This window comes from Polyodon spathula, chromosome 9 (assembly GCF_017654505.1).
Source record: "Polyodon spathula isolate WHYD16114869_AA chromosome 9, ASM1765450v1, whole genome shotgun sequence".
In the NCBI taxonomy this organism is placed as follows: domain Eukaryota; kingdom Metazoa; phylum Chordata; class Actinopteri; order Acipenseriformes; family Polyodontidae; genus Polyodon; species Polyodon spathula.
The window spans coordinates 33,470,386-33,493,885 of record NC_054542.1 but is presented as its reverse complement, the minus strand read 5'-3'; the positions used below and the strand labels follow the sequence as shown (position 1 = coordinate 33,493,885).

The 23,500-nt window shown below is 36.9% G+C and overlaps 2 protein-coding genes across 3 annotated transcripts in view; one reads left to right on the top strand and one right to left on the bottom strand.

Annotated features, from left to right (window-relative positions):
- Window positions 1–23,500, bottom strand: part of LOC121320689 (ubiquitin-associated domain-containing protein 2-like) — a 57,197-nt gene that overhangs the window by 9,836 nt on the left and 23,861 nt on the right. Inside the window, exons 5-6 of one of the 2 annotated variants that reach the window (XM_041259256.1) lie at window positions 12,168–12,291; window positions 4,480–4,527 (exon numbers count right to left, since the gene is read on the bottom strand). In XM_041259256.1, the coding sequence (XP_041115190.1) occupies window positions 4,480–4,527; window positions 12,168–12,291 (172 nt within the window). The remainder of the gene's footprint in view (window positions 1–4,479; window positions 4,528–12,167; window positions 12,292–23,500) is intronic. The other variant, XM_041259257.1, reaches the window with a different exon arrangement.
- LOC121320688 (G-protein coupled receptor 183-like) lies at window positions 13,769–22,123 on the top strand. The gene is made up of 2 exons (XM_041259255.1): window positions 13,769–13,909; window positions 18,714–22,123. The coding sequence occupies exon 2, from the start codon at window positions 18,716–18,718 to the stop codon at window positions 19,847–19,849; it is 1,134 nt and encodes a 377-aa protein (XP_041115189.1). The 5' UTR covers window positions 13,769–13,909; window positions 18,714–18,715; the 3' UTR covers window positions 19,850–22,123.

Here is a 23,500-nt window from a genome sequence, read left to right as displayed (position 1 = left end):
ATGCAATTCTGAAAACTGCAACTAGTTTTTCATTTCAATGATGTTCTGTCATCATTGCTGGGGCTATAAACTTGTGGCACCCAGGTTGTGTGACAACATGAAAAGAAACTTTTCAACGTGACACTTTTTATAGTCATCCACATTCTCATGTGCATTTCAGTTCTTCTCTGTTCTTTATGTTCTAAATGACACAAAAGGTAGTGAGAAGGACAAATAACACAACAGTCTTTTGTCTGATGTCTGGACCTTAGCCAGATCATAAAGGAGAAAAGTTTCTTCACCAATAGCTGATGTTCAACAAACAAAGGGACCTGACAGTTCTTTGTCAAGGTGTACCTGCCCAGCATTTTGTTTTCAGCTACAAAACAAAGCTAAAATCTTAATGGAATAAAAAGACCTACCCTTTAATTAATTATGTTGCCACTATCCTAAAAGCCTAAAAATACCAACTGTCAAAGATAACCATGCAAGATATTTCCATGTGCAATTTTGATAATTTAAAAGGCATGCCAGATAAATGTAATGGTGATGATGCAGCTCTGATCACTTTCTTGTATTACTATCTCTAAGAGCAGTCAGTCTTTGTTTAATCTTATTTACCACTGGCTTCCTAAAGCATAAACAACTTTGTTAGCAAATTCACCACAACCATTCAATACAAAAAAGACACTTTGAATCCTCTTCAGCCAGAGTTAAATCATTGGTTTTCAAATCACATTTAAGTACTATACAGTAACATTGGAATGCCTCCTATAAAAGTCACAGTATTTTTGCAGTTTCCCATGCTTTTCCCATAGTACCTTGGTTTGCCATGTTTATTAATAGGCTTTACCCTACACCGCTGCTTTACCAAGCTTTCACTATGCTTTTTCACTAAGCTATTTCACTAAACTTTTATAAGGGATATTCACAAATATGTAACCTACTATTGAAAGGAGTCATAACATTTGTCACTGAAAAGTTTTGTGTCTCTTTTGAAAAGCTGATCCCCAACTCCCTCCCAAATCAAACGTTTCCCTAAATGTTAAACAGAACACCGCAAACAACCTTTAAACCTACTATAGATTTTCATTTTTAGGCGTATTTGTCAAAACCCCTTCTGCTCCAGTAAGGACAATAAGCTAAACTTCTGTTTGTTTATTGCTTGCGTGTCATGTAAACCTGCACAAAAGCACACCTCCCTTTTGCCAGGAACATGCATCTCTCTGGGGGCAGCTAATTAGGGTGATGAACAGTTATTTCCATCTTAAACAGAACAGTTAAAAGACAAGAAACATTTTAATATTAACGTAACGATCTACAGAATTTGAGAAACGGAAACTTCATGTGCCCTTTGAGTGCACAAAAAGAAGACATTACACCATTGCAAAAATGCTTCTTTAGGTCAAACTAAACTTGTTGGGGATCAGAATTATTACCAAATATATACTAATGGTCAGCAGAAGTACAGTTAACACTAAGATTATTCCCCTCCAAAAAAACACCTTTACCCTTGAGTCTTTTTTTAATTTTTTAATTTTTTTTTTTTTTTTTACAGCCCACGCACGAATTAGAATTTAGGTCAAGGTTCAGCAAAATACTCAGGAAATGTATTTTCAATACAAAATACAATTGTATTTGGAAAATACAATTTGAAATTACAAAATACATTTAATAAACAAAATATATATATATATATTATATATATATATATATATATATATATATATATATATATATATATATATATATATATATTAGTTGCTCTTTAGGAAATATGTGGGGTTTTTAGCAATTTGATAAAGGACTCTTCAGAGACAATTACTGTTCCAAGCACCTTTCTTTTTTAGCTGTCAAGATGCAGTTGTATAATAAATAACAATTTTGAACACCAGAAAGTCTTTGAACTTTTTTAGGGGGGAGGGTTGCTAGGAGGAGTAATTCTATTGCAAGCAAAAACCTTTGAATATTCAAACAGTATTTATTTAATGTCTAACATTAGTGTAGTTTTCAGTACATATTAATGTACTAGAGTGAGGTGTGGCACTGTATAGTTCTCTATCAGTTCTCCTTCAGCAAAACAAGTTTCTGGAAGAGGTCGTCCGACAGCCGATTTCTTTGGGGGCTGAAAGTCAAGCCAGCAAAAGAGAAGAGACGCTCAACAGGAGCAGAGGAAGGAAGAATGGTATTTAAACATTTAAGCATTTAAACAGCTTCTTTAGGAAAGGGTATTTCTCTAAAGATGCCACATCCTTCCTTGGGTCTTCAAAAATATGAAGGATATCCAGCTCAGCTTTGTTGCTTGTTGTTGAGGGAGTACTAATCTGGGAAATATCTTTGCTAGCCATAAAAACAAAGAAGTCATCTTCTACTTCAAGGGGTCTCTCACTAGAAGATTCTGATACAAGACCCAGCTCTTCAGCAGCCTGAAGCATTAGTTGGTAGAATTTTCTGGTGTCTCCAGAAAAACAGTGTGGTACCCAGCACATCTTAAACGGTTGTTTAATTGTTGCCAAAAGTGCAGTGTTTCATTAAAAGTGCCTATGAACGGGAAAGATTGAATCTGAGCTGCAAATCTACCTCCAGACCTGGAAGGGCACTAAGTACGATTGGTGGTACGCCTTCGCAGGGATGGGCTGATTCGATGGTAGGATGGAAATGGAAGTCGGCCATCTTTGTGAAAGGGCTTAACTGTAAGACTGCTAAACACAACTAAAACATCAGCTGTGTTGTGCGTGGCGACTGGCTAGAGCATGGCGCCGTGATGATCACAGAGAGGAGTCTGGCAGTACAAAGGAGATGCAGCTACATGAGTATGGCTCCTTATGCTGAGACAGTAATCATGCCGGAGTGATGTGTTTGCTTTGGTTTTTGTATTGGCAGAGCGACACAGTTCCAGGAGCTGTAGCAAAGCAGCTCAGACCTACTAAAACCTTTGGTAAATGTTTTAAAACTTCCAGTCTTTCCTTTTAAATGAAAATAAAACTAAAAAGGTTTCTCTTCCATCTGATTGTGAACGCATTTCATGGGCACAATTCAAAGGCCATTCAACAACAAGCTGATTAAAAATGTTATTTCTTGTTGTACAAAAGCTGAACGTAATACTTTGCGGTAGCAGAAGGAGGGAACCACATCCTGGATAGAAAATATCTTAGAAAAGTTGTTTTTTTTTTCTTTTTTTTCTCCAGTTAAATTGTGTCATGTTAAAAAAGCTACTCAATCAAAACACTGGGACAGAAGAGGTCAAAAGACTGTGGTATGTCCCTTTACTGTATAGGTCTAAATCTTTTCTTTTATAGCATTCTGCAAGTTTTGGTCAGAGCTTTACACTTGTTTTCAGAAACATCAGAAACAGCTCATGGTTTCCATCATGATATGATTAGGGAAGTGAGTTTGTGGGGGTTGTTCATCTCCCACTTTAACTTAACGTTTCATATGAATGATAACAATTTACATAAAACGTCAAATATTACTGCAAATGTCAAAGCAAGTCTGTTTTATTTATCAGGTAGTGGTTATGATGTGTACGATACTGCAGACAGCCCATCTGGTCTTGTGAACAGATGTAAAATCACCAGCCATCATCTGTAATTCCCCTTTTTTCTAGACACCATTGCTGCGTTGAGCAGTGATCCTTACAGTCTGGGGGATAAATGTCCTTTCACACCAACACATGCTCAGAGGGAAAGCTTTCTGGTCCACCTCAAGACCATCCATTCATGCGGTTCCTGTACTACAATGTAGTCAAGTTTAGCTAGGCATACACAGACGGAATATTAGGTTTGTTGTTGTACTTGTATGTGTTGTAAAATAGTATTTATAAGGTTAGTTTTGATCAGTATAAACTACAGTTTAATAAACTCAGTTGCACCCCCACTGTTCTGAGTGAGTTTAGATCAAAGTAAATTTTAGCTCTTAATCATTCACTGTTCCAATGCAATTAAAAGCTTTGACAGTGGATAAGGTTGGTTAAGAACAGGGTCTTTATGGCGGTATTGAACAAGTCTTCTCGGTTACAACGCTTTGTGGTTGGCTAATTTCGATCTGACAAAAATACAGTTCAAGAAATGTTGGGGCATGTTCTTAAAAAAATATTAAACAACAGTATGGCACATACAGGGGTAGACAACAGACTTAAACAACGAATGCAGGTTGTATTGACTGGGAATTGAGCGCATGTGTACTGTAGTTAATAATAACTAGAGGACTAAAACAAGCGCTTGGTTACGTGAAAAAGTCTACATTAGTTCTGATTAAAATCCCTTTTTGCTACTTCACTGGTTGTAGAGGAGAATATTAACAGAGAGACTGGCACTGAGACATCAACTAACTTTATTGTAGGCTACATATGCATCATGCAGGGAACATGTGGACAGTCTGCATGGAGCTGCAGTTTATTAAAATAGCTTGTAGTTATGTTCAGTATTTCACTGCTATTTCCATCATAATGTGTGGAAGTTCAGAGTTTCTGGGATGATTTATTAAAGCTGGCATACTTACCAGTCCACTAAGGGCAATGATCCACATGAAAAAGCTTGATGTAAAAAGCTTAAAAAAAAACAAAAACAACATTAATTAGAAAGCAGTTGAGAAGGTCTATTATATTTAATAACTGGAGGGCAAAGGATTGTGGTATTGAAATGTTATGTACAGGCCCAGTCAAAGACACTTTGGGCTCCAGGACATCGTAACAGCCAAACCCCCTTCTTTGCATATACTTAAAAATAATCCAAAAATAACATTTTACCTCAGAGAAATGATGAACAGTAATTTTTAAAGTCAGTGCTGGAGATTATGCATTGCATCGCTAAGTTTGAGAAACATAATGGATTAAAGTGTTTTATTAATATTTAGTTTCATTTTTTATTTCAGTTACATGCCTTCACAGGTTCTTGTATATTCTGGTATTTGCCCTGGCAGTTTTAATGGGATGCATCCTGAGAAGCAGGGAATTGCATGTGTTTTATCTTGTGAAAGGGATTAGATGAAATGGAGTCTGTTTCACGGAAAGCAATGTTAAACATTAGCGTGTTACCAATATTCACCAGATACTAAAATGTTGTCTGTGACGTTAACAGCATTTTGAGTTGCTGTGTTATGGATTATCCTGTCATTTTATATATATAAAAAAAAAGTAAGGTAATTTCACTAAATTCAAAATTACATTTTTAAATGCCCCGTCACAAAACTGAACTGACCTAGAGATCAGACAGTCGTAATTTGCAGTTATGTGCTTCATATGCACTCTTTTGTGTCAGACATTTTCAAAGTGACTCTTATTACGTTTTGGATGTGCATATTATTATTTGTAGTATAGAGATGGTGAAGTCTAGTTTCACATAACATTTGGTAAATGTGAAAATCGAAGATTGGGCATTTAGGTGAAAGTCAATCAGTGAGGTTGAATGGAAAATTAATAAAAAAAAAAAACTCAACATTGAAACTCAAAACCAGTTAGAATTCGCAGGTTCAAATCCAGGCTATGTCAATGCCGACCGTGACTGGGACTTCCCAGGGGGTGGCGCACAACTGTCCGAGCGCAATCCGGGTAGGGAGGGCTTAGGTTGGCAGGGCAATCCACGATTCACCATGCAGCAGTGACCCCTGTGGCTGATAGGGCACCTGCGGGTCTACAGTGGAACCATTCAGATCTGTGTTGTCCTCTGGTACTATAGATCTGATGGCTTCGCTGTGGATCCACAGTGCGAAAAAAGACGGCTTGGTAGGGAAACGTTTCAGAGGACGCGCGTGTCAGTCGACGTTTTCCGAGTCACCAGAGGGTTGCAGCATTATTATAATATAGGATTAATAACACCAATTGGCGATTCCAAATTGGGGCGAAAAGTTGGGTAAAATCATTGGCAACAACTAAAATTTTAAAACAAAAAAATCACAACACCATGATAAACAATTAAGCGCATATGCTTGTGTGTGTTTTAATTGCATTAAAACACACACACGAGCATATATACATACATGCAAATGTAAATGGCATTTGAAGTAATTTACAGTTCAAGGTTTGTTATCATAACAAATTCTGCTTCATAATATACAGAAATCCTAAAATTAAACAATTACAGTTAAGCAGAGGACTGAATCCACTGATATAAAAATAACACTGCAAAATGTGTATCAATGCCCTACCTATCTTTATATAGCGCCCTTCATGTATTCACATCACACAACACTTCACATAGAAGAACAAGGGGGACACTTCTAACAGTAAAGGTGGCTCTGAACAGATGGGTTTTCAGTAACCGCCCAAAAGATAAAGGTGAGTCTTCATGTCAGATTTCATCTGGGAGGACATTCCAGCATAACAGCTAGGGTATAACAGCAGAAAGCTGTCCAGCCAAATGTTTTGAGATTAGCTCGAGGGATCTGTAGCATTCCTGTGCTAGACGAGCGCAAAGTGCGCTTTGGAGCATGAGGGACAATTAGGTTGGACCGATAGGTTGGGGTCAGATCATGCAATGATTTATACACCAATAGAAGAATTTAAAGTCAATGCGGGACTTCACAGAACATATTCTGCAAAATACGAAGCAAAGTTCTCTCTCTATTGAAAAATGTCGCTCTATACGCACATTATCCATTGCATCTTTGTCAAATGTGCATTTTAGACAATCAAAGCATCTGGGTTCCTAAACTATACACTTAGCATATGCAAGGCTAAAATCCAGGTTTACTTTTGTGTAAACCACAGGTTACTATCAGTTCATATTTGATCAGGTTTAGACTGCCATGATCACAGATTTTTTGTATCAGGCAAGCATTTGAGCTTACTTTACACAGCAAGCAATTTTTATTTTGTATTAATTTATTGTATTTATTTACATTTTTATAAGTTTTTTTTAACTTAGTTTTTCAAATTTTACAATTAAACTGTATATTTAATTTTTTTTAATTCCAGGTTTTATTAAATTTTGTATTTGACTGTTTTTCATTACATTTTTTTTGTTGGTGTGGAGCGCTTTGGGATCTTTGGGATGTAAGGCGCTGTAGAAATGTGAATTATATGGCATTGTTTTCTCATAAGGCAGTGAATTAATCTACACAGTGTTTTGCAAAATAAGCAATTTATCACAAAGGGTAGTGGAGAGCTATTGAATATACATATTATGTCTACGAAATGATTTTGTGTTTACGTTTAAAATTTTAATATAACCTGTTTCAATCCTGAACAGCAATTTTGATTTATGCTTTACCACATCACATCCTACATAAACAGTTAATGATTTCCTTAAAAATGTAAAATGCAAATAAGCTTTTAACACTTACAACCACAAACTTGATAAAAGAAACAAACCCCTGCCCCATTACCACAAACCAAAACAGCCATACCTACCACAAGGAAAATGGAAGCCTCATACTACCTCAAAACCTGAAAAATCCAGTAAAAAAAACCCCACAGAAACAGGAAACTAATTTGACACATATAGGAAAATAAGGTAGCAAGTAAAACAAATAAGGCAATATCTCTTTTACAACCATTGTTCCCTCTAGAACAGAAAAGCAAAGTGCAATTCACATTGACGAAAGAAACATAGCTGGCAAACCAACAAAAACATATAGTTTGGAATTCATTTACTTTTCAAAGTGAAAGAAAAAACACAAACTCCACAAAAAAAAACAGATTTTTAAAAAAAATTATATACTAAAATGATATATGATAGTTTGTTTGACAGTTATTCACTACTGCAATGAAAGCCATATATAATTCACAGTTTTACTGTTAATGTATTTTGTATATTAGAGCACAAGGCATACCGCAGTCTAAAACCATATGATGCGTTGTTCATGTTGCTCAATGCTATGAATTATGACGATTTAAATGTTACGATAATTTTATGGATATACAGTAAGCTCCTACTTGTGACCAGCTCAATACAAAGCTCACAGTTGATTTGTTTATTTTTGTTACTTTTTGGCCAATTCAGTGCCCATTACAATGACGCTGACTACAGTCAAGTAAGGGGCCTGCAAGGACCAATGCAGCCTCCCTTTGGAACTCTACAAGGGGCCCTAAATCCTCACTTCAACATCCCCTGCTACTCAAACAGATCACCAGTTGTGTGAAATTACGTGGTGATTCTGTGAGGGTGACAAATACCTACTGACGGCTAAAACTCAGACTGCTAACCTCACGACCAGGCCTCCCGAGGGGAAAGATTTCTAGAGCTTTATAAACTTTTGTGTTTTTCAACTGGTCATAGAAAGCCAAACACTACCTGGGGATTATCCCCGAGTGACACAATGCAAGTTTGTTGCTGTGATTTTATTTGGTCATATTAACTGCTGCCACTGGGACACTGATGTTACTAGTGTGAATACATTAGTAGGCTAGACAGCAGTATTAGAAAAAAAGACAAAATCATAATTCATTTTTGTCAAAAGAGATAGGTGTCCAGTCCTGTCTCTTTATTTGATGTGGATTAAAGCCCCCACACAGCAGAGACTCTCTTTTATCAGAGCCACATAATTTAATTAGTTGCTACAACATTTTTACTTTATGGCCCTTGTGGCTGGATCAGTTCCTGCGAAGTCCCTTATACATTAGGTGTTCTTGCACTGATTAAGTTGCCCAATACTGCCCTAACAGGTAAGGAAAAAACAAAGCGTCTTCATGGCCATAATAATAGGGGAATGTCATACTGATCCAATGTTTATTAATATGAATTCAGGATTTGTGAAAAAAAATCTATATCACTGCTATGTTCAGCGGTTAAAGCAAAGTGGCAGTAAACAGTTATTTTTTATTGCACAGCAACAGTAATGGAACTAAGAAAAAAAAAAAAAAAAAACAACAACATAGCTGTGTACCAAACATTAAGACAACTGTCTCTATGTTAAGGTCATCAATATAGGGTTTATATAACCCCGCAAACATCGAGTCACTACCTCAAATGGTTTCTGAGCTACAACAGTTGCAGAGCAGCTTTATAAAATGAATGGCACAAAGGGTTAATTTTTCTCAGATAAAAAAACCCACTTGTCCTAGAGAATAAGTTAACAGCAGACAACATGTGAGAACAGCATCAGGGATGGAAATACGACTCCCATTGGATGGCAGTTTGATCCAGTCCTGGTTTAACTACGAGTTTAAAGAGACACCTGAGCTTCTTACCTATACAGTACCTATTCAAGCTTATAGTAAAACCTGGAATGAGTGAACCTGCTAAACAATAGAAGTCTTATTTCCATCCCTGAACATAATCAATTCAACCCTGACCTTTAAGTCTCCTTTCAAAATCTAAGCAATCCAGCCTTGACAGTGTGGGTGAGGTTGCCTGGCAAACACATGACTGAACAGTCATATATATATATATATATATATATATATATATATATATATATATATATATATATATATATATATATATACACATATACACACACACATACATATTATATATATTGTAAATGGGTTTCTTTTTGCTCATGTGTAGCCCCCACCCTATTTCTGGAGGTTTTTTCAGTGTCTCTTATCTTTGAATTCCTCTTGCTAGAACCATGTGTTTTAGCACATCCTTTGCCCATGACATCCATACACTGGTAGTATTTTTAAGATGACTACAGAGGATGTTCTACCTAGTTCTACGAAATTTACCTTACAAAAACTTTGGACTATCTTTCTTCTATTTTGTTTTCCTCATCTCGTCAACCTGCAATGTCATGTCTCAGGTACCAAATCATACAAAATTGGATTAAGGCTGCAAACCTGGCTCTCCACTACCAATTCCATGGGGAGCAATTGCAACTGCCATCTTCCCTGGGAGTGTACTATTTTTTTACAAAGTGTGTGATGTCTAGATCAGATTTGATGTGCACATGTATCATTGGGTGTGCCTGGTCTTTATATGTGTTCTTTCTTTTTAATGCTGCACTCTCCAACCACTTTTTCCTAACAAGCAGAGGAAGGGTGCAAGCAAATTCACACCTAGGCAGGACTGCTTTAGAGAATAAAAAAAATGAAAGAATGAAAATTAAAATGCGTATATTAGAAAAGAATTAGAAAAGAAAAGAACATTATTATTCAGTTCATACGTCAGGAAATGGTTGGGAGTTCCACGCTGCCTCAGCAGAGTGGGACTTTATGATAAAGGAATACTGCAGCTACCAATCTCTGCTCTAACCGAGGAGTTTAAGTGCGCCAAAGTCGGACTGGAAATGACATTAGTAGATTCACACGACAAATGCTTAAGGGATGCAGCACCTGTGCTGAAAACTGGAAGAAAATGGTTGGCAAAGAAAGCTGTGGAAGATGCTAAGGCAGCCCTTCGAATCGGAGATATTATGGGGCAAGTTCAGCATGGAAAAGGAGGTTTTGGTCTCAGTTCAGCTCCTCCTACATGGCACAAAGCAACCCCAGCTCAATGGAGGAAGCTGGTAGTCAATGAGGAGCAAAAGCAGGAGGAGAGGATCAGGTGTGTATAGGCCATTTCCCAGGCCAAGCAGGGAGAAAGGATGAGATGGGAGAATGTGGAACAACGCAAGATCAGCTGGCAGGACCTATGGACAATAGAACAGAGCAGGATTAGTTTCCTCATCAGATCAACATATGATGTTCTCCCATCACCACAGAACCTAAACCTCTGGGTGGGTGAGGATCCCTCATGTCCTTTGTGTTCATCACCTGCATCATTAAGGCACATTTTGACAGGATGTAAGGTGGGTCTTAGCCAAGGATGGTTTACTTGGCGCCATGACCAGATGCTGCGATGTTTGGCCTTAGCATTGGAAGACAAGCATAACCTGACCAATAAGTTGCCACCAGTTCCACCAAAGCATTACACACAAAAGGCAATATTCCTCCATCCAGGAGAGCAACCACCAAGAAAAGGTGTTAAAACCAAGCCTCGCCCAAGACAACTGGAAGCTACTAGAGACTGGAAGATGCTGGCAGATGCTGGTCAATGGCATATTTTTCCACCTGAGATTGCCACCACTGACCTTCGACCAGACATTGTCTTGTGGTCTGAATCAGCACGCCTTGTTCGTCTGGTAGAGTTAACAGCGCCATGGGAGGATGCTGTGGATGAGGCGTATGAGAGGAAGAAACTTCGCTATGCTCAACTAGCTGCTGAAGCGGAACAGCGAGGATGGAGAGTCCGAGTTTACCCAGTGGAGGTGGGTTGTCGAGGATTCGTGGCACACTCTACAACCCGGTTTCTCAAAGATGTTGGGTTCAGTGGCCAAGAGTTGCGTCGCACAGTGAAGAACTTATCTGAAGCAGCAGAAAGGAGCAGCAACTGGCTGTGGTTGAGACGGGAAGATTCTGGATGGGGATCTCAAGCACAATAGAAAGAAAGCAACGCTGATGTACAGGTATGTAAGCTCGGCTGAGCTCAGTGGAGGATGGAGGGTGGAAATGCTGGGATGCCAGAATCACTGTTGAACCCTCGAGGTGTCGTGGGCTAGTCAACAAAACACAGAGGATAGAAGGTGCCCACTTGAAGACCCCAGTGATGTACCCTACTTCGCTCAATCCAGACTGTTGTCATGCTGATGTGCTGGGGAGACCGCATTGGGTTGATCCCCGGAGCCAGCATCACAGCATTTGTGTGTGCTGATGCGCTGGGGAGGTAAAATGAGCTGATCCCATTACACTTCAGCAATCAACACCAGACAGAAGGATACCTACATTATCAGATAGAAAACAACACAAATGGATGGAGATGCAGATGGATCACTTAGTTGGTGCTTATCTTGGCGAGAGTCGAGTTCAAATCAGCATGAAATTCAACATCTACTCTCATGTAATGGAAATCATTAACTGTACGGCTGTAGCTATATTGTTTAAAGATTTGTGTATTGCAGATGGAGAGTAAATGGTTAGGAAGGCATTTTGTGTTGCAACAATATAGTTTTGAAGAGTGGTTTGTTATGCTCATGTCTTACAACAAAGTTTTGTAACACTTCAATTCTTACATAACTCATGTTTGCAGAACCAAATGGAGGGTCTGTATTTGATTTTTTTTAGATCAGTCATATCAGTTTGTTCTGCTGTAACTTAAAGACGAATAGGGAATGCATTGGAAAACAAAATCATAGTATGATCCAATTTCTGTGTTAAATTTACTGTATCATTGTACTGAATTTCTAATTATATTATGATTATACCATTGGGCCATATTTTGAAGCAAGTGCAACTGCCCTATTTGATATACATGCATTACGAGACATACCTGAAGACCCATCAAGTAGACTAAGGACTTGTTGGTGATTGCGAACTGCCCAAGGACCCGAGTCACCTGAACCCTTGGAATGGAGCAGTAGAACGGCACGAACAAAGCAAAAACAGGAGCCAAACTGAAAAACACAAACACACAAAAAAAAAAAGGCATGGTTAAACAGCATGTTGAGGAACGTTACAAAGACTTACAATGTTATTAACCTAATATTTATCCTGTTGTCAGGCAGACCTAGATGAGAACTTTTCTACTGTGCTGTTCACACCAAGATGACAGTAAAGTAAATAGGTCTTTCCGACTGAGTGGGCAGTTGACGTGTATGAAACAGAAAGATTAAGTTGTGGTCAGTTAATTTTCCTGTGTCAACTGGATTATCATTGTGTTTATAGTTATAAAATAAAAATGAAAAAATGGAAAAATAAGCAGTGTTGTTTCACTGTATGGTGATTACATTTCCCTTTTTTAATAATCTATATATATGTATCTATATCTATATCAAATATATCTATATCTATAAAAGTTTTAGGCAGGTGTGAAAAAATGCTGTAAAGTAAGAATGCTTTCAAAAATGTCTGGGATTACGTGAACAGAGAGAAGCAACTGAGGCTGCCTAAATCCACAGAGGAACTGTGGTCAGTTCTCCAAGATGTTTGGGCCAACCTACCTGCCGAGTTCCTTCAAAAACTGTGTACGAGTGTACCTAGGAGAACTGATGCTGTTTTGAAGGCATGGGTGGTCACACCAAATATTGATTTGATGTAGATGTTTCTTCTGTTCACTCACTTTGCATTTTGTTAATTGATAAATATAAACTACTAACATGACTATTTTTGAAAGCATTCTTACTTTACAGCATTTTTTCACACCTGCCTAAAACTTTTGCACAGTACTGTATATATATACATAATAATATATTCAGTAATGAGTCATGATTGACTAATGAAAGGAATAGGAGGCTGTGTGGTTCAGTGGTTAAAGAAACTGTCTTGTAACCCGGAGGTCACTGTTTCATATCCCAGCTCAGCCACTGACTCATTGTGTGACAGTGAGCAAATCACTTAACCTCCTTGTGCTCCATCTTGCAGGTGAAATGTTGTTGTAAGTGACTCTGCAGCTCATGCTCAGTTCACACACCCCTGTCTTGTATTTTGTATAGCGCTTTGTGATGGTGGTCCACTATGAAAGGCGCTATATAAAACAAATAAAGATGACGATAAATCTACTGCTCCTTACATTCCCATATTCTCAAAACCTAATTTAATTTGTGAGCCATTTTTTAAATCCTTTATTTTCACTTTGACTCATGTGAAGCCTTTCTTTCTCTCATAAAGGCAGGAAACTTGAGGTTTCTGTTTAAAATGGTAAAAAAAAAAAAAAAAAAACAACATCAATAAAAAGTGACAATTAATAACTACAGGAAAATGTGCTTCATGCAGACAGGGACATTTTCACTTCCCATCAAGGTAATAGAAACATTATTCCAAAAAAAAAAAAAAAAAAAAAAAAAAAAAACTTTAAGGGTTGGGGCACAACCACAGGAAATGACAATAAATACCATAGCAATGTATCATAAGAGGAATCACACTTCTCTATTTTCACTTCAGACGAAATGTGTGCTGGTAACGAGCTTTGAAAACAGCAAAGATCCTGGACTGTCCTGTATTGAGGGTGCGGCTAACTAGCTATCAAAACCCAGATTAAGCACCAAAAGAAGAACTGTCTGACAGTTATATTTGGTAAGTACTGTTTTTAGCTAAAATGATCAATACTATATATATATATATATATATATATATATATATATATATATATATATATATATATATAAAATTATAAACACACACACACACAAAATACATATTTTTGAGAAAATATAGGAGCAGTGAACCACATGGGGTGTTTATTGACTTTATGAATAACCACTACTGATTACGTGTACTATTCTTACAGTAGTACTGACATCTTTATGAAAAAGTTATCTTAACAAATTGTGTTAAGACTTTGTGTTCGATCTGTGTTTTTTTTTATTTTATTTACATTTACATTTATTTAAAATTATGAGCCAAATATCTGTGTGTGCCAGTATTTCAATGCTTTTTATATGCTGGCAAGTATTTTAAAAGAAGAAATCAATCTAAGAAATGAATAGACAATATTGAGCACCTGTATTGACTAGATAATACTGAGCCCCTGAGCATGGAGGTGCTGTTCGGGAGAAGAGTTCTGATCCTGCAGAGCAATGCTTTTTGCTTCAGTTACATCTGGCATAGCTATGTACGTGTTGCAGTGCTTCTGAACATGGGAGTTGACACTTGTAAATACAGCGATGAACTATGGTTTTATGCACCCCAAACACATTGCCAACTACCCTGTACTCAGCTGAGTAACCCTAACCCTGTGCTCAGCTGAGGATGCTAGCCTATACAGGGCAAACACCACTCTTTTTTTTCCCACTGGCACAGGAGGCAGCATGTAGTTCATTTTTGGCTGCATATCTTCCTTTACCAGTTTCGCTAGAATGCTGAATGTTGCCCTGGTGACGTGAAAGGACTCTATCCACTGTAGATCTGTGAAAGAGTGATGCAGCACAACCTCTTCCCACCAGCAAGATGGACGAGTATGTGTCTAAACAGTCTTTTTGCTAGCCATTGGCATTAGATAACATGGCATAAGGATTTGCTGGTAGAGGATGTTTGGAGGTTCAAGCTCCTGTAACAAATGGAAAACATCCACTGTTCCCAATCCAGACAGCCTTAGGAGAATACGTGGAAGAGCTTTAGAATCCTACGTCTTTGCCGGTTTTCAGCCATGGTGACCTGCAATACCTGTGTTGGTCAGTTTCATTTTATACCTCTCAGTAAATTTTTAATAAATGAGTCATAAGATACATTTGTTGAAATGGATTCAATACAAATGACATCCCACCCCGCCAATGACACTTAAAAAACAATTTGGGCAAGAGCAGTAAAACACATTATTAACCAACCAGGCACAAGGTATTTTGCTTTATTACAGCAGCTTAGATTCACTCGTGCACCAGTTCTCTGCGCATGGAAACCACATTTTCAAAAAAATTCACCAATTTTCAAATACAGCACGGGTACTTTACGCATAGCTAATTTACATATCAACCCGCACCTTTCTCATTCATTTGGATGATGTCGGGTGAAAAGCCCAGTTTACTCGAGTAAAATAAACTCAGCGAATGGAAACCCAAAAAAGCATTTTACACAAGACATTTTTCACACGCATGGAAACTCCACCAATGAGGATCTGTCTAATGAGCGCGATTCCTGCATCCACTGATGTTCCTTCAGCACCCCAATATTTCTTCAAGAGGGCACAAGATGGAACCTAGAGACTCTGAAAACATATGAGACACAGAGTTGCAAATGACTTCTGGGATGTAGTGTTCTCACACAACAAAAGCAAAACAGGTGGTTTAATTTCTTCTAGATTATGACATTTTCATTATCTCCAACATTCTGAATTTCAGCCGATTTTTGACTTTTACAAGAACTCTACCACTACTGTTCCTATGATGTATTTCAAGCGCTCTGCATTCCTTTGTGTGACCTCTTCAAGAAGAAATTTTGGGACATGGAAGTGTAGCATCCAAATATCTGCTCGGTACATTTTTCTTCACTCCTTTGTACAGAACAAAAATAGAATTTAAAAAATGTAAATAAATGTATATATCTTATATATAGAAAAACACAAGACCTACTAAGTGATTACTTGAATTATTTTATTACCTCAATATTCTTTAATTTATTAAAATCTTTGCCGGGTTGAATCACAAACTGTGACTCCATATGCACATCCAGAAAGAAGACCTATTTTAAGCTGGACTCATTCCAGTTTGGATGGAGAGGCTTTTCACTTTGCTATAACAAGAAAATCCGTTCAGAGATTCACTTTATAGCCTCCTGCACTTTGTGTGCTGAAGCAGCAGACTTAACAGGGTGTGTTGCTGGTTGGACTGGTTGGATAATTCCTAATGCAAAACTTAAGCTAAAGGTACAAGTGAAAGTGGATTGACAATAAGGAGACCTGCACTGACAAATGAAAACACTCATACCGTTTGAGGTACAGTACTACTATAAGTAGTCAAGTAAACAAATGTTTTGGCCAGCGCTTTTTATATCTCCACTTCACGTCCTGTATATTTTTACTTAAAAGATACTTCTAAGAAAGTTGTAAATATTGTAGTAAGAAGTCTAAAATCACCACAGCTAAGTCTATTAATAGTAGATTGGGGCCCCTAGGTGCATAGTGTTGTGTGACTAGCAGTGATAGGAAGGTTGTGGTTTTCATAGTTGTCTTCTGAATTTTGGCTATTCAGCCTTTAAGCATGGCCTATTTATTGAGGTTTGACAAAATATTAGAGCCTTGCCATATGTCAACAGGTTGTCAGGTCATTACGGAGGACTGCACTGGTTCAATGGGGCAACAATAACTGGATTAATTTCCTTCTGGGAAGTCTGTTCTCCAGAATGTGATATGGTTGCAGAATAACCCCAAGCACATTCAAAACTGTGTTCTTTATAGTCTTATAACCTTCTACAATGACTATGGAATCAGGACTACTTACATGGTAACCCTAGGCATGTGCGCAAACTGCATGCACTTTTATTGGTACTGTAAATAAATAAAAAAATACAAAAAACAACAAAACCACTATTAAACAAATCACAGGGTCATGAATCTTCTGCAGATACAAATGCAAAAACAAATCCATAGATTTGTACATAGAACTAAGAACAAGGGGACTTGACATAAGCAGACAGCAGCTTAGCTCAGCCAGTACTGCTTGCTTAGGGACCATGAAAAAAAAAACAACTGGAAAACAAGGATTGTGCCATTTCTTACAATGATTATACTAGAAATTGGAGTATTTGTGAACAAAAACATAGCATCCACGGTAGCAAGCTGATGGAACACAAGGCAACTCTCTGGCCACTTTTTCCCCCGTTGTGGAGATATTTTCAAGCGATTTTCTCCAAGCAGCTGAAATCGAGATTGTTTAGAATTTGTAACATGAACTATTCCCATGGTGAAAACTGCTTAAGAATGCCCCCATCAACAAGTTGCTTCCTGTTGCAAGAAAAAGCTACCAGAAAGTTTCTTGGTGTTTCATGGGCTTAAGGTGTACGCGATATTAGATTGAATGGCTTGTAAAATGCAGTTAATTATAAAGGTTAATTTCTACTGGACAACACCAGTAACAGAACTAAGAAAAAAAAGAATATAGCCAGGTACCAGACATTAGAGAATAACAGAAGAAAATGGAGGTCAATGTCATGGTCACAACACTTTTAGCATGCAGGGTTTATATAGCCAAGATACTATGAAGACACTCACACTAATGGTTTCAGAGCTATGAGGTCTTGACACTGTGGCAGCTGCAGCTTTGCACCTGTCAGCTATTATTTGAGTAAAGGACATCAGATTTGTGTATTTTTTCATGAATATTATTACACTTCTTTTGTTCCTGGATCTTAAGAACACCACAAGGACTGTATGGTTTGAAGTTAAAAGAATCACAATAAAAAAAAATAGACTTAACCCATTTATAATACATACTCATAGTCAAACAAGCAAAAAACTATTCACTTTTAAAAGCATCTTACAATACAGTGCTTGAATTACATGAATAAAATCAAGTGTCTGTCATTTAAATTGCAAAGTTGAAATAACCCATCACAGTTTTTTTTAAACAAAACATCTCTAGAATTTGTGACTGGAAATAGTTTGAGAATCTAGAGATTGTTTGCTTGTTGTCATCGGATTGACATTTTGTTGGTTTGCCACTATTGCAAAATACACCCCGCCTTGATTGGGTAAAGATTTAATTAAGAACACTTAAGCCACCAAGATGCTAAGAGCAGTGAAAATTAAGCAATACAGCAAACTTTCATTTTCTGTGGTAACAAGCATTTAGAAACAATACTAAGTAATCAAAACACGTTTTAAACACCTTTGCAATTCTAAACAGAGCAGGCTATATAAAACAAAAAAATACATCTGCATTTAATCTGCTGGAAATGTTTATCTTACAGGAAATCCTGTGATTACAAATGTGCCACTGCTTGAATGAAGTAACAATAACTTGCTTTTTTTGTCCTTTTTGGACTTATACAGACAATGTTCTCTGTGTGTATCAACTGCATGTTTGTTAACGGTAATTCAATAACGTTACTACAGTAGTTAATGTGAAGTGTTTATGAAGGACTGCATGAAGAAGAAAGCGTATGTAACACAAACTACACTGAAAGAAAAAATACTAATGTAATTTTCTTTTTTTTTTCATTGGTAGTCTTAGTGACAATTAAGTATTGTACATTTAGACATTAAAAAAACGGTGCTTAAATTGGCTTGTAAGGAAGCATTAAACCACGACCATGTCTAACTTTGTGGAAATTAACACAGATATCACTTGGTGACAAGTTGTTTTTTCCTCTGGAAATTGGATTTTGTAGCTTAGTTGATTGTAAAAACAAATAAAAAGCTGCAATTTATCTTTTTTGTGTCTGACAGAGATGGAACAGACCAGTGTTACAGAACCCATGGAAATGGAATCAAATACTCTCCACAACACCATAAACAACACCTGTGACCTGTATCAGCATCGCAGCATTGCAAGGATTCTGATGCCCCTGCATTACTCCATCGTTTTCATAATAGGGTTAACTGGAAATGCACTGGCTCTGCATGTCATCCGTCCCAACTTAAAGAAGATGAACTCCACTACCTTATATTCGGCCAATCTCGTCATCTCCGATATTCTTTTCACCTTGTGTCTGCCTTTGCGCATAGTGTACTATGCAATGGGCTTCCACTGGGTGATGGGGGATGCACTGTGCAGGATTACCAGTCTGATATTCTACATCAACACATATGCTGGTGTCAATTTCATGACTTGCTTGAGTGTTGACCGGTTTATTGCTATCGTACTGCCTCTCCGCTTCAGTCAGTTCCGGAAAGTTCACAATGTCAAATACATCTGCATGTTTGTGTGGTTGATAGTAATGGCTCAGACACTACCATTACTCACAATATCTCTCTCCCAAAAAATCGAAGGGGAATACATAACCTGCATGGAATACCCAAACTTTGAAACAGTAACAAGCCTGCCTTATATGCTTCTGGGTGCAGTGTTTCTAGGATATGTTATTCCAGTGGTAACCATCTTGGTTTGCTATTCTGGATTATGTTGGAAACTGCAATTCTCTACGAAACAAAACCAATTTGCTGATAAATCTGGGAGGAACAAAAAGGCCACACGCGTCATCTTTTTTGTGACTCTTGTGTTTGTAATATGCTTCAGTCCCTACCATATTGACATTGTGCAGCATATGATTAAAAAACTGAGTTATGATCCCAGTTGTTCGGAACAATATGCCTTTCAAGTGTCCCTTCATTTCGCGGTGTGTCTGATGAATTTCAACAGCTGCATGGACCCGTTTATCTACTTCTTTGCCTGCAAAGGCTACAAGAGAAAAATAATGAAAGTAATGAAACGACAAGTCAGTGCCTCCTTCTCCAGCATGGTCAGGACTTCTCCAGATGGCTCCCCGCGGGACATAATGGATAACAAAATAGTTTTAATGCCGTTAAATAGTATTAAAAATAAGTCCCAGAATAGTGGCAAGGTAGAAACAATACAACTGTGAAGGGCTTTACAACACAGAGTTTACGGGTCAAGGTGTCTCTGAAAATGAGAAATCCCAAGAACGTTTCTGAAAGCATAATTCAACTCAAGAAAAACATATGTCCAGTAGTGAGCAGTGTCAATCTACCTTCTCCTGTTTACAACACAGGTAGCTTTACAATTAAAGTTTGAGATTGCTGAGTAATGTGTCAGTAAATATTTGCTAATACAAGAGAGGCATCCAATTCTCAATAAAATTGAATGTTTTCCATTTGTTATACAGTGGCGAAGCTTATATCTAGTTATAAAAGCATTGTTTAGTCTTTCCGTTTTTGGGGGTAACAATTATATTGTACAAATATTAAATGTACTATCCTTTATTTTTTAGGAAGACTAATTAATACTAGATTTGTTTAAAAGTAATCTTGAAATTAAAGCCTTTCACACAGGCTGGCTAAAAAATATATAAGCAAAACGTAATTCAAGTTTATGGGTTTCTAATTTCTGCTTGAATCTTGAACAACAATGGATTGGGGCATGTGAACCACCAATGACTCTTTCCTTTTAGCTTTAAAAAGGGGAAGTCAGTTAATTCTGTAACCTCTTATCAAAGATGAACTCTGTTCATTAAAATGACGAATTATGTATTTCCTAAGAACAGATAAGGAACAGCAGCCAGTTTCGTAAAACACCTTAAATGTGTCTTTAGATTTAGGGTGTTGTAATGAATACATTTATCTTTCAATGTTGCACTAGTTTCTAAGAGAAAATGCCACGTCTGTTATGTATATACAGTATCTAACTGTTAGATTGAGCACCGTCAAAAGACTGGCTGACCTTTTAGAGCTTTAGCAGCCAGATAGATCAGTATAGTTAGCATCCATCAGAGTACTGGAGTTTACAAACACAGTACTTTATTGTAACTTTTTGATCTTCAGCAATAACTTAATCAGGTAAAACATATATGTTACAACAGCTGCTACCATCAAAGTAAAATGTAATTTACCGAAAAGCCTAATGTACCGGTAATGTAATCTTAATAGCAACTTCTTTTGTATATACTGTTTGTCCTTTTTGTACCTGCATTAACTTAATTTACATTAACAGTCTGTTGCTTGTTTTTACAGTTTTCTGTATAAATTACACATTTTTGCGTGCTCTACCCTGCAAAAATGTATAAATAAACAATGTGAAAAGTTGTGCAATACTATGCTGGTCTTTCTTCAGTTCACTATATGTATTAACAAAAAATCATTCAAACTAGAAAAAAAAAAACTTGAATAACTGCATTTTACATCTTGTACCAGGCATGAAACACAGATTACAATTCTCAAAAATATGGTAATCTTTAAAAGTAAATGACAATGCAGGTGTGAGGTGGTGTTGGCTTCAATCACAGTGATGACTCGATTAGAGGTTGAAACCATAACATTTATAAACGCAGCTAAAACCTTGCTGCTTTGAAACTTCTGTTCTTCGTGTTTGTGTTGACATTTCCATGGCTACCAGGAGATCCCTGACTTGCTGCAAAAAGCATTTTTGTATCAACTTTGTTTAGGATGTTGGTAAAATGTAATTTAACCCTTTAAAAAAAAAAATGTTTTTCAATATCTCCAGTTGGTCCCCCAGCAATAGGAGTAATTTCCAGAAACTGCACACTGGTCAAATAAAAAACACTGAAACTAATGCTTATAGTAGTGTTATGAATCTGTCTATAAAATGGAGCAACTGATGCAGTAGGACCTTCCATTGTTTCTTTGCTTGGTTTGGGACAAAAAACAACATTTAAAAAAAAAAAAAAAAAAAAACAGGTTAAAAAGTTAAGTGAAGGAGGGTATGGTAGAAGCTAACTTTTGTTAAGATGTGGAGTTCTCAGATCTGCCACTTTTCATTTCAGAATCCTGTTTTATTTATGAACAGTCACCTATTTAAAGTTTCTGTTAATATTATCAAGCACTGTATTGGTGTCCTTGTTGATTCTGGGTAAAAATATCCACAGCACCTGAAACACCGGGCCCACTGCCAAATTAGGTGTGGTAAAGTCTATTGTCAACATTATAAGAGTTAATTCCTAAATGTTAACATGCATTTTACTCAGCAAACAAAGCTCATTTCTCTTTCCTCTGTTTTTTTTTTTTTTTTTTTTTTTAACAGTAGAGAGAATGCAGGTAGATAATTACTCTCGGACTACACCATTTTATAGCAGGCACAGGCTTTGTTTGGACTGTCTGAACTACAAATACTGTCACATTCCTGCTTACACAGTTGTAGAGTAGTTCATAATTAGGGATATTTCTTTCACAATAAATAACTGCTTATTTCACAGAATTTAAGTCTGAAAATAGCAAGATACAACAAAGAATTATATTTATTAAAGCAGAAATATATTTTGTTGTCACATTCAAAAGTGATGATTTTCTCTATAATAATTAAACAACAAATGTTCCTAAATATTTAAATGTGTACCTGAAAAACAGTCCATTTTAATTTGGAGAATATGTTGTTTTTTTCTATCAAACAAAATAAAAACTTGATGATAACCATGGAAAAAAATACAGCTTTATTCATACATAATTATGCTGCTATGGCACCAGCTCTCTAAACAAATTGATTATTCTGATCAAGTTACATAAAAAAGCAGTAGATCAGATCATTTTACATCAGTACTGTATTGAGCAAGAACTTTATAGGGAAAAGTGATGCAAGTAAAATATAATTTTTGTCTAAAAGTTTGTGGTACTACAGCTCCAAGACCAGGTTTATGTTTCCTTTACATTGACTTACACTTTCCTGTAATATGCCAATTCAAACAGAAAAATATCAGTAGCCCAATTTGCAGAACCTCTATTTAGAGAGGATTGTCTGTGGTTTGTTATCAATACTACCTACAGTCTCTGACTCAAAGTCGTTTTATGCAAACTGTCTGGATGCTTAACCCTGGCTGTCTGAAAGAAAGAGTTTCAGTTTGATCATGTGACCGGAACATGATCAGCAAGCATGAGACTTGCCATCTAGTTACCAGTTTTTCTGATCTTGCTTGCTCCTTGATTGAAATCCCTTCTGGATCTCTAGTCCAGGTTAATTGCGTATTAGTCCTGTGGTCATCACTATTTAACATGAAAACTTGGGTAAACATAAAAGTAATTTCTCTTATAGCTAAATCCACTTTCGAAGTCATCACGAATAATTATCATATAATTTAATTGTATGAGAAAATTAAATTCAATGTGTATGGGTACTAACAGAGGGGGCAGAGCATGCACAAGAGGTGGGAGCAAGTCACTCTGTTAAACTATAAATGTAAATGTAGCAAGGCGGTAGGAAAGCCCTGCTGTTTAATCATATTGTTTGTTTATTTTTTAGAATGGGGACTCCCCCTCCGACCCTGTGTTATTTTGTATTTGTTTATTGTTTTATATTTGTTCCGTTATTTAAAAAGATGGCGTACATGTGTGTACATTCTGGCAGAGACGAGACTTGGCAAACTCGTCTCTTCCAGCAATTCAAAAAGGATCCGTGAAGGCTACTGCCCAGCCGGACCTTAATTCATTATTTGTGTTCGAGATTTACTTTGTTTAATTGTTTTATTTCTGCTCTGCGAGCAAGTGTTTATTTTTGTTTAAATATTTTATTTATTTTTGTTTGCTTTAAATAAAACGGCGCACGCGCCACT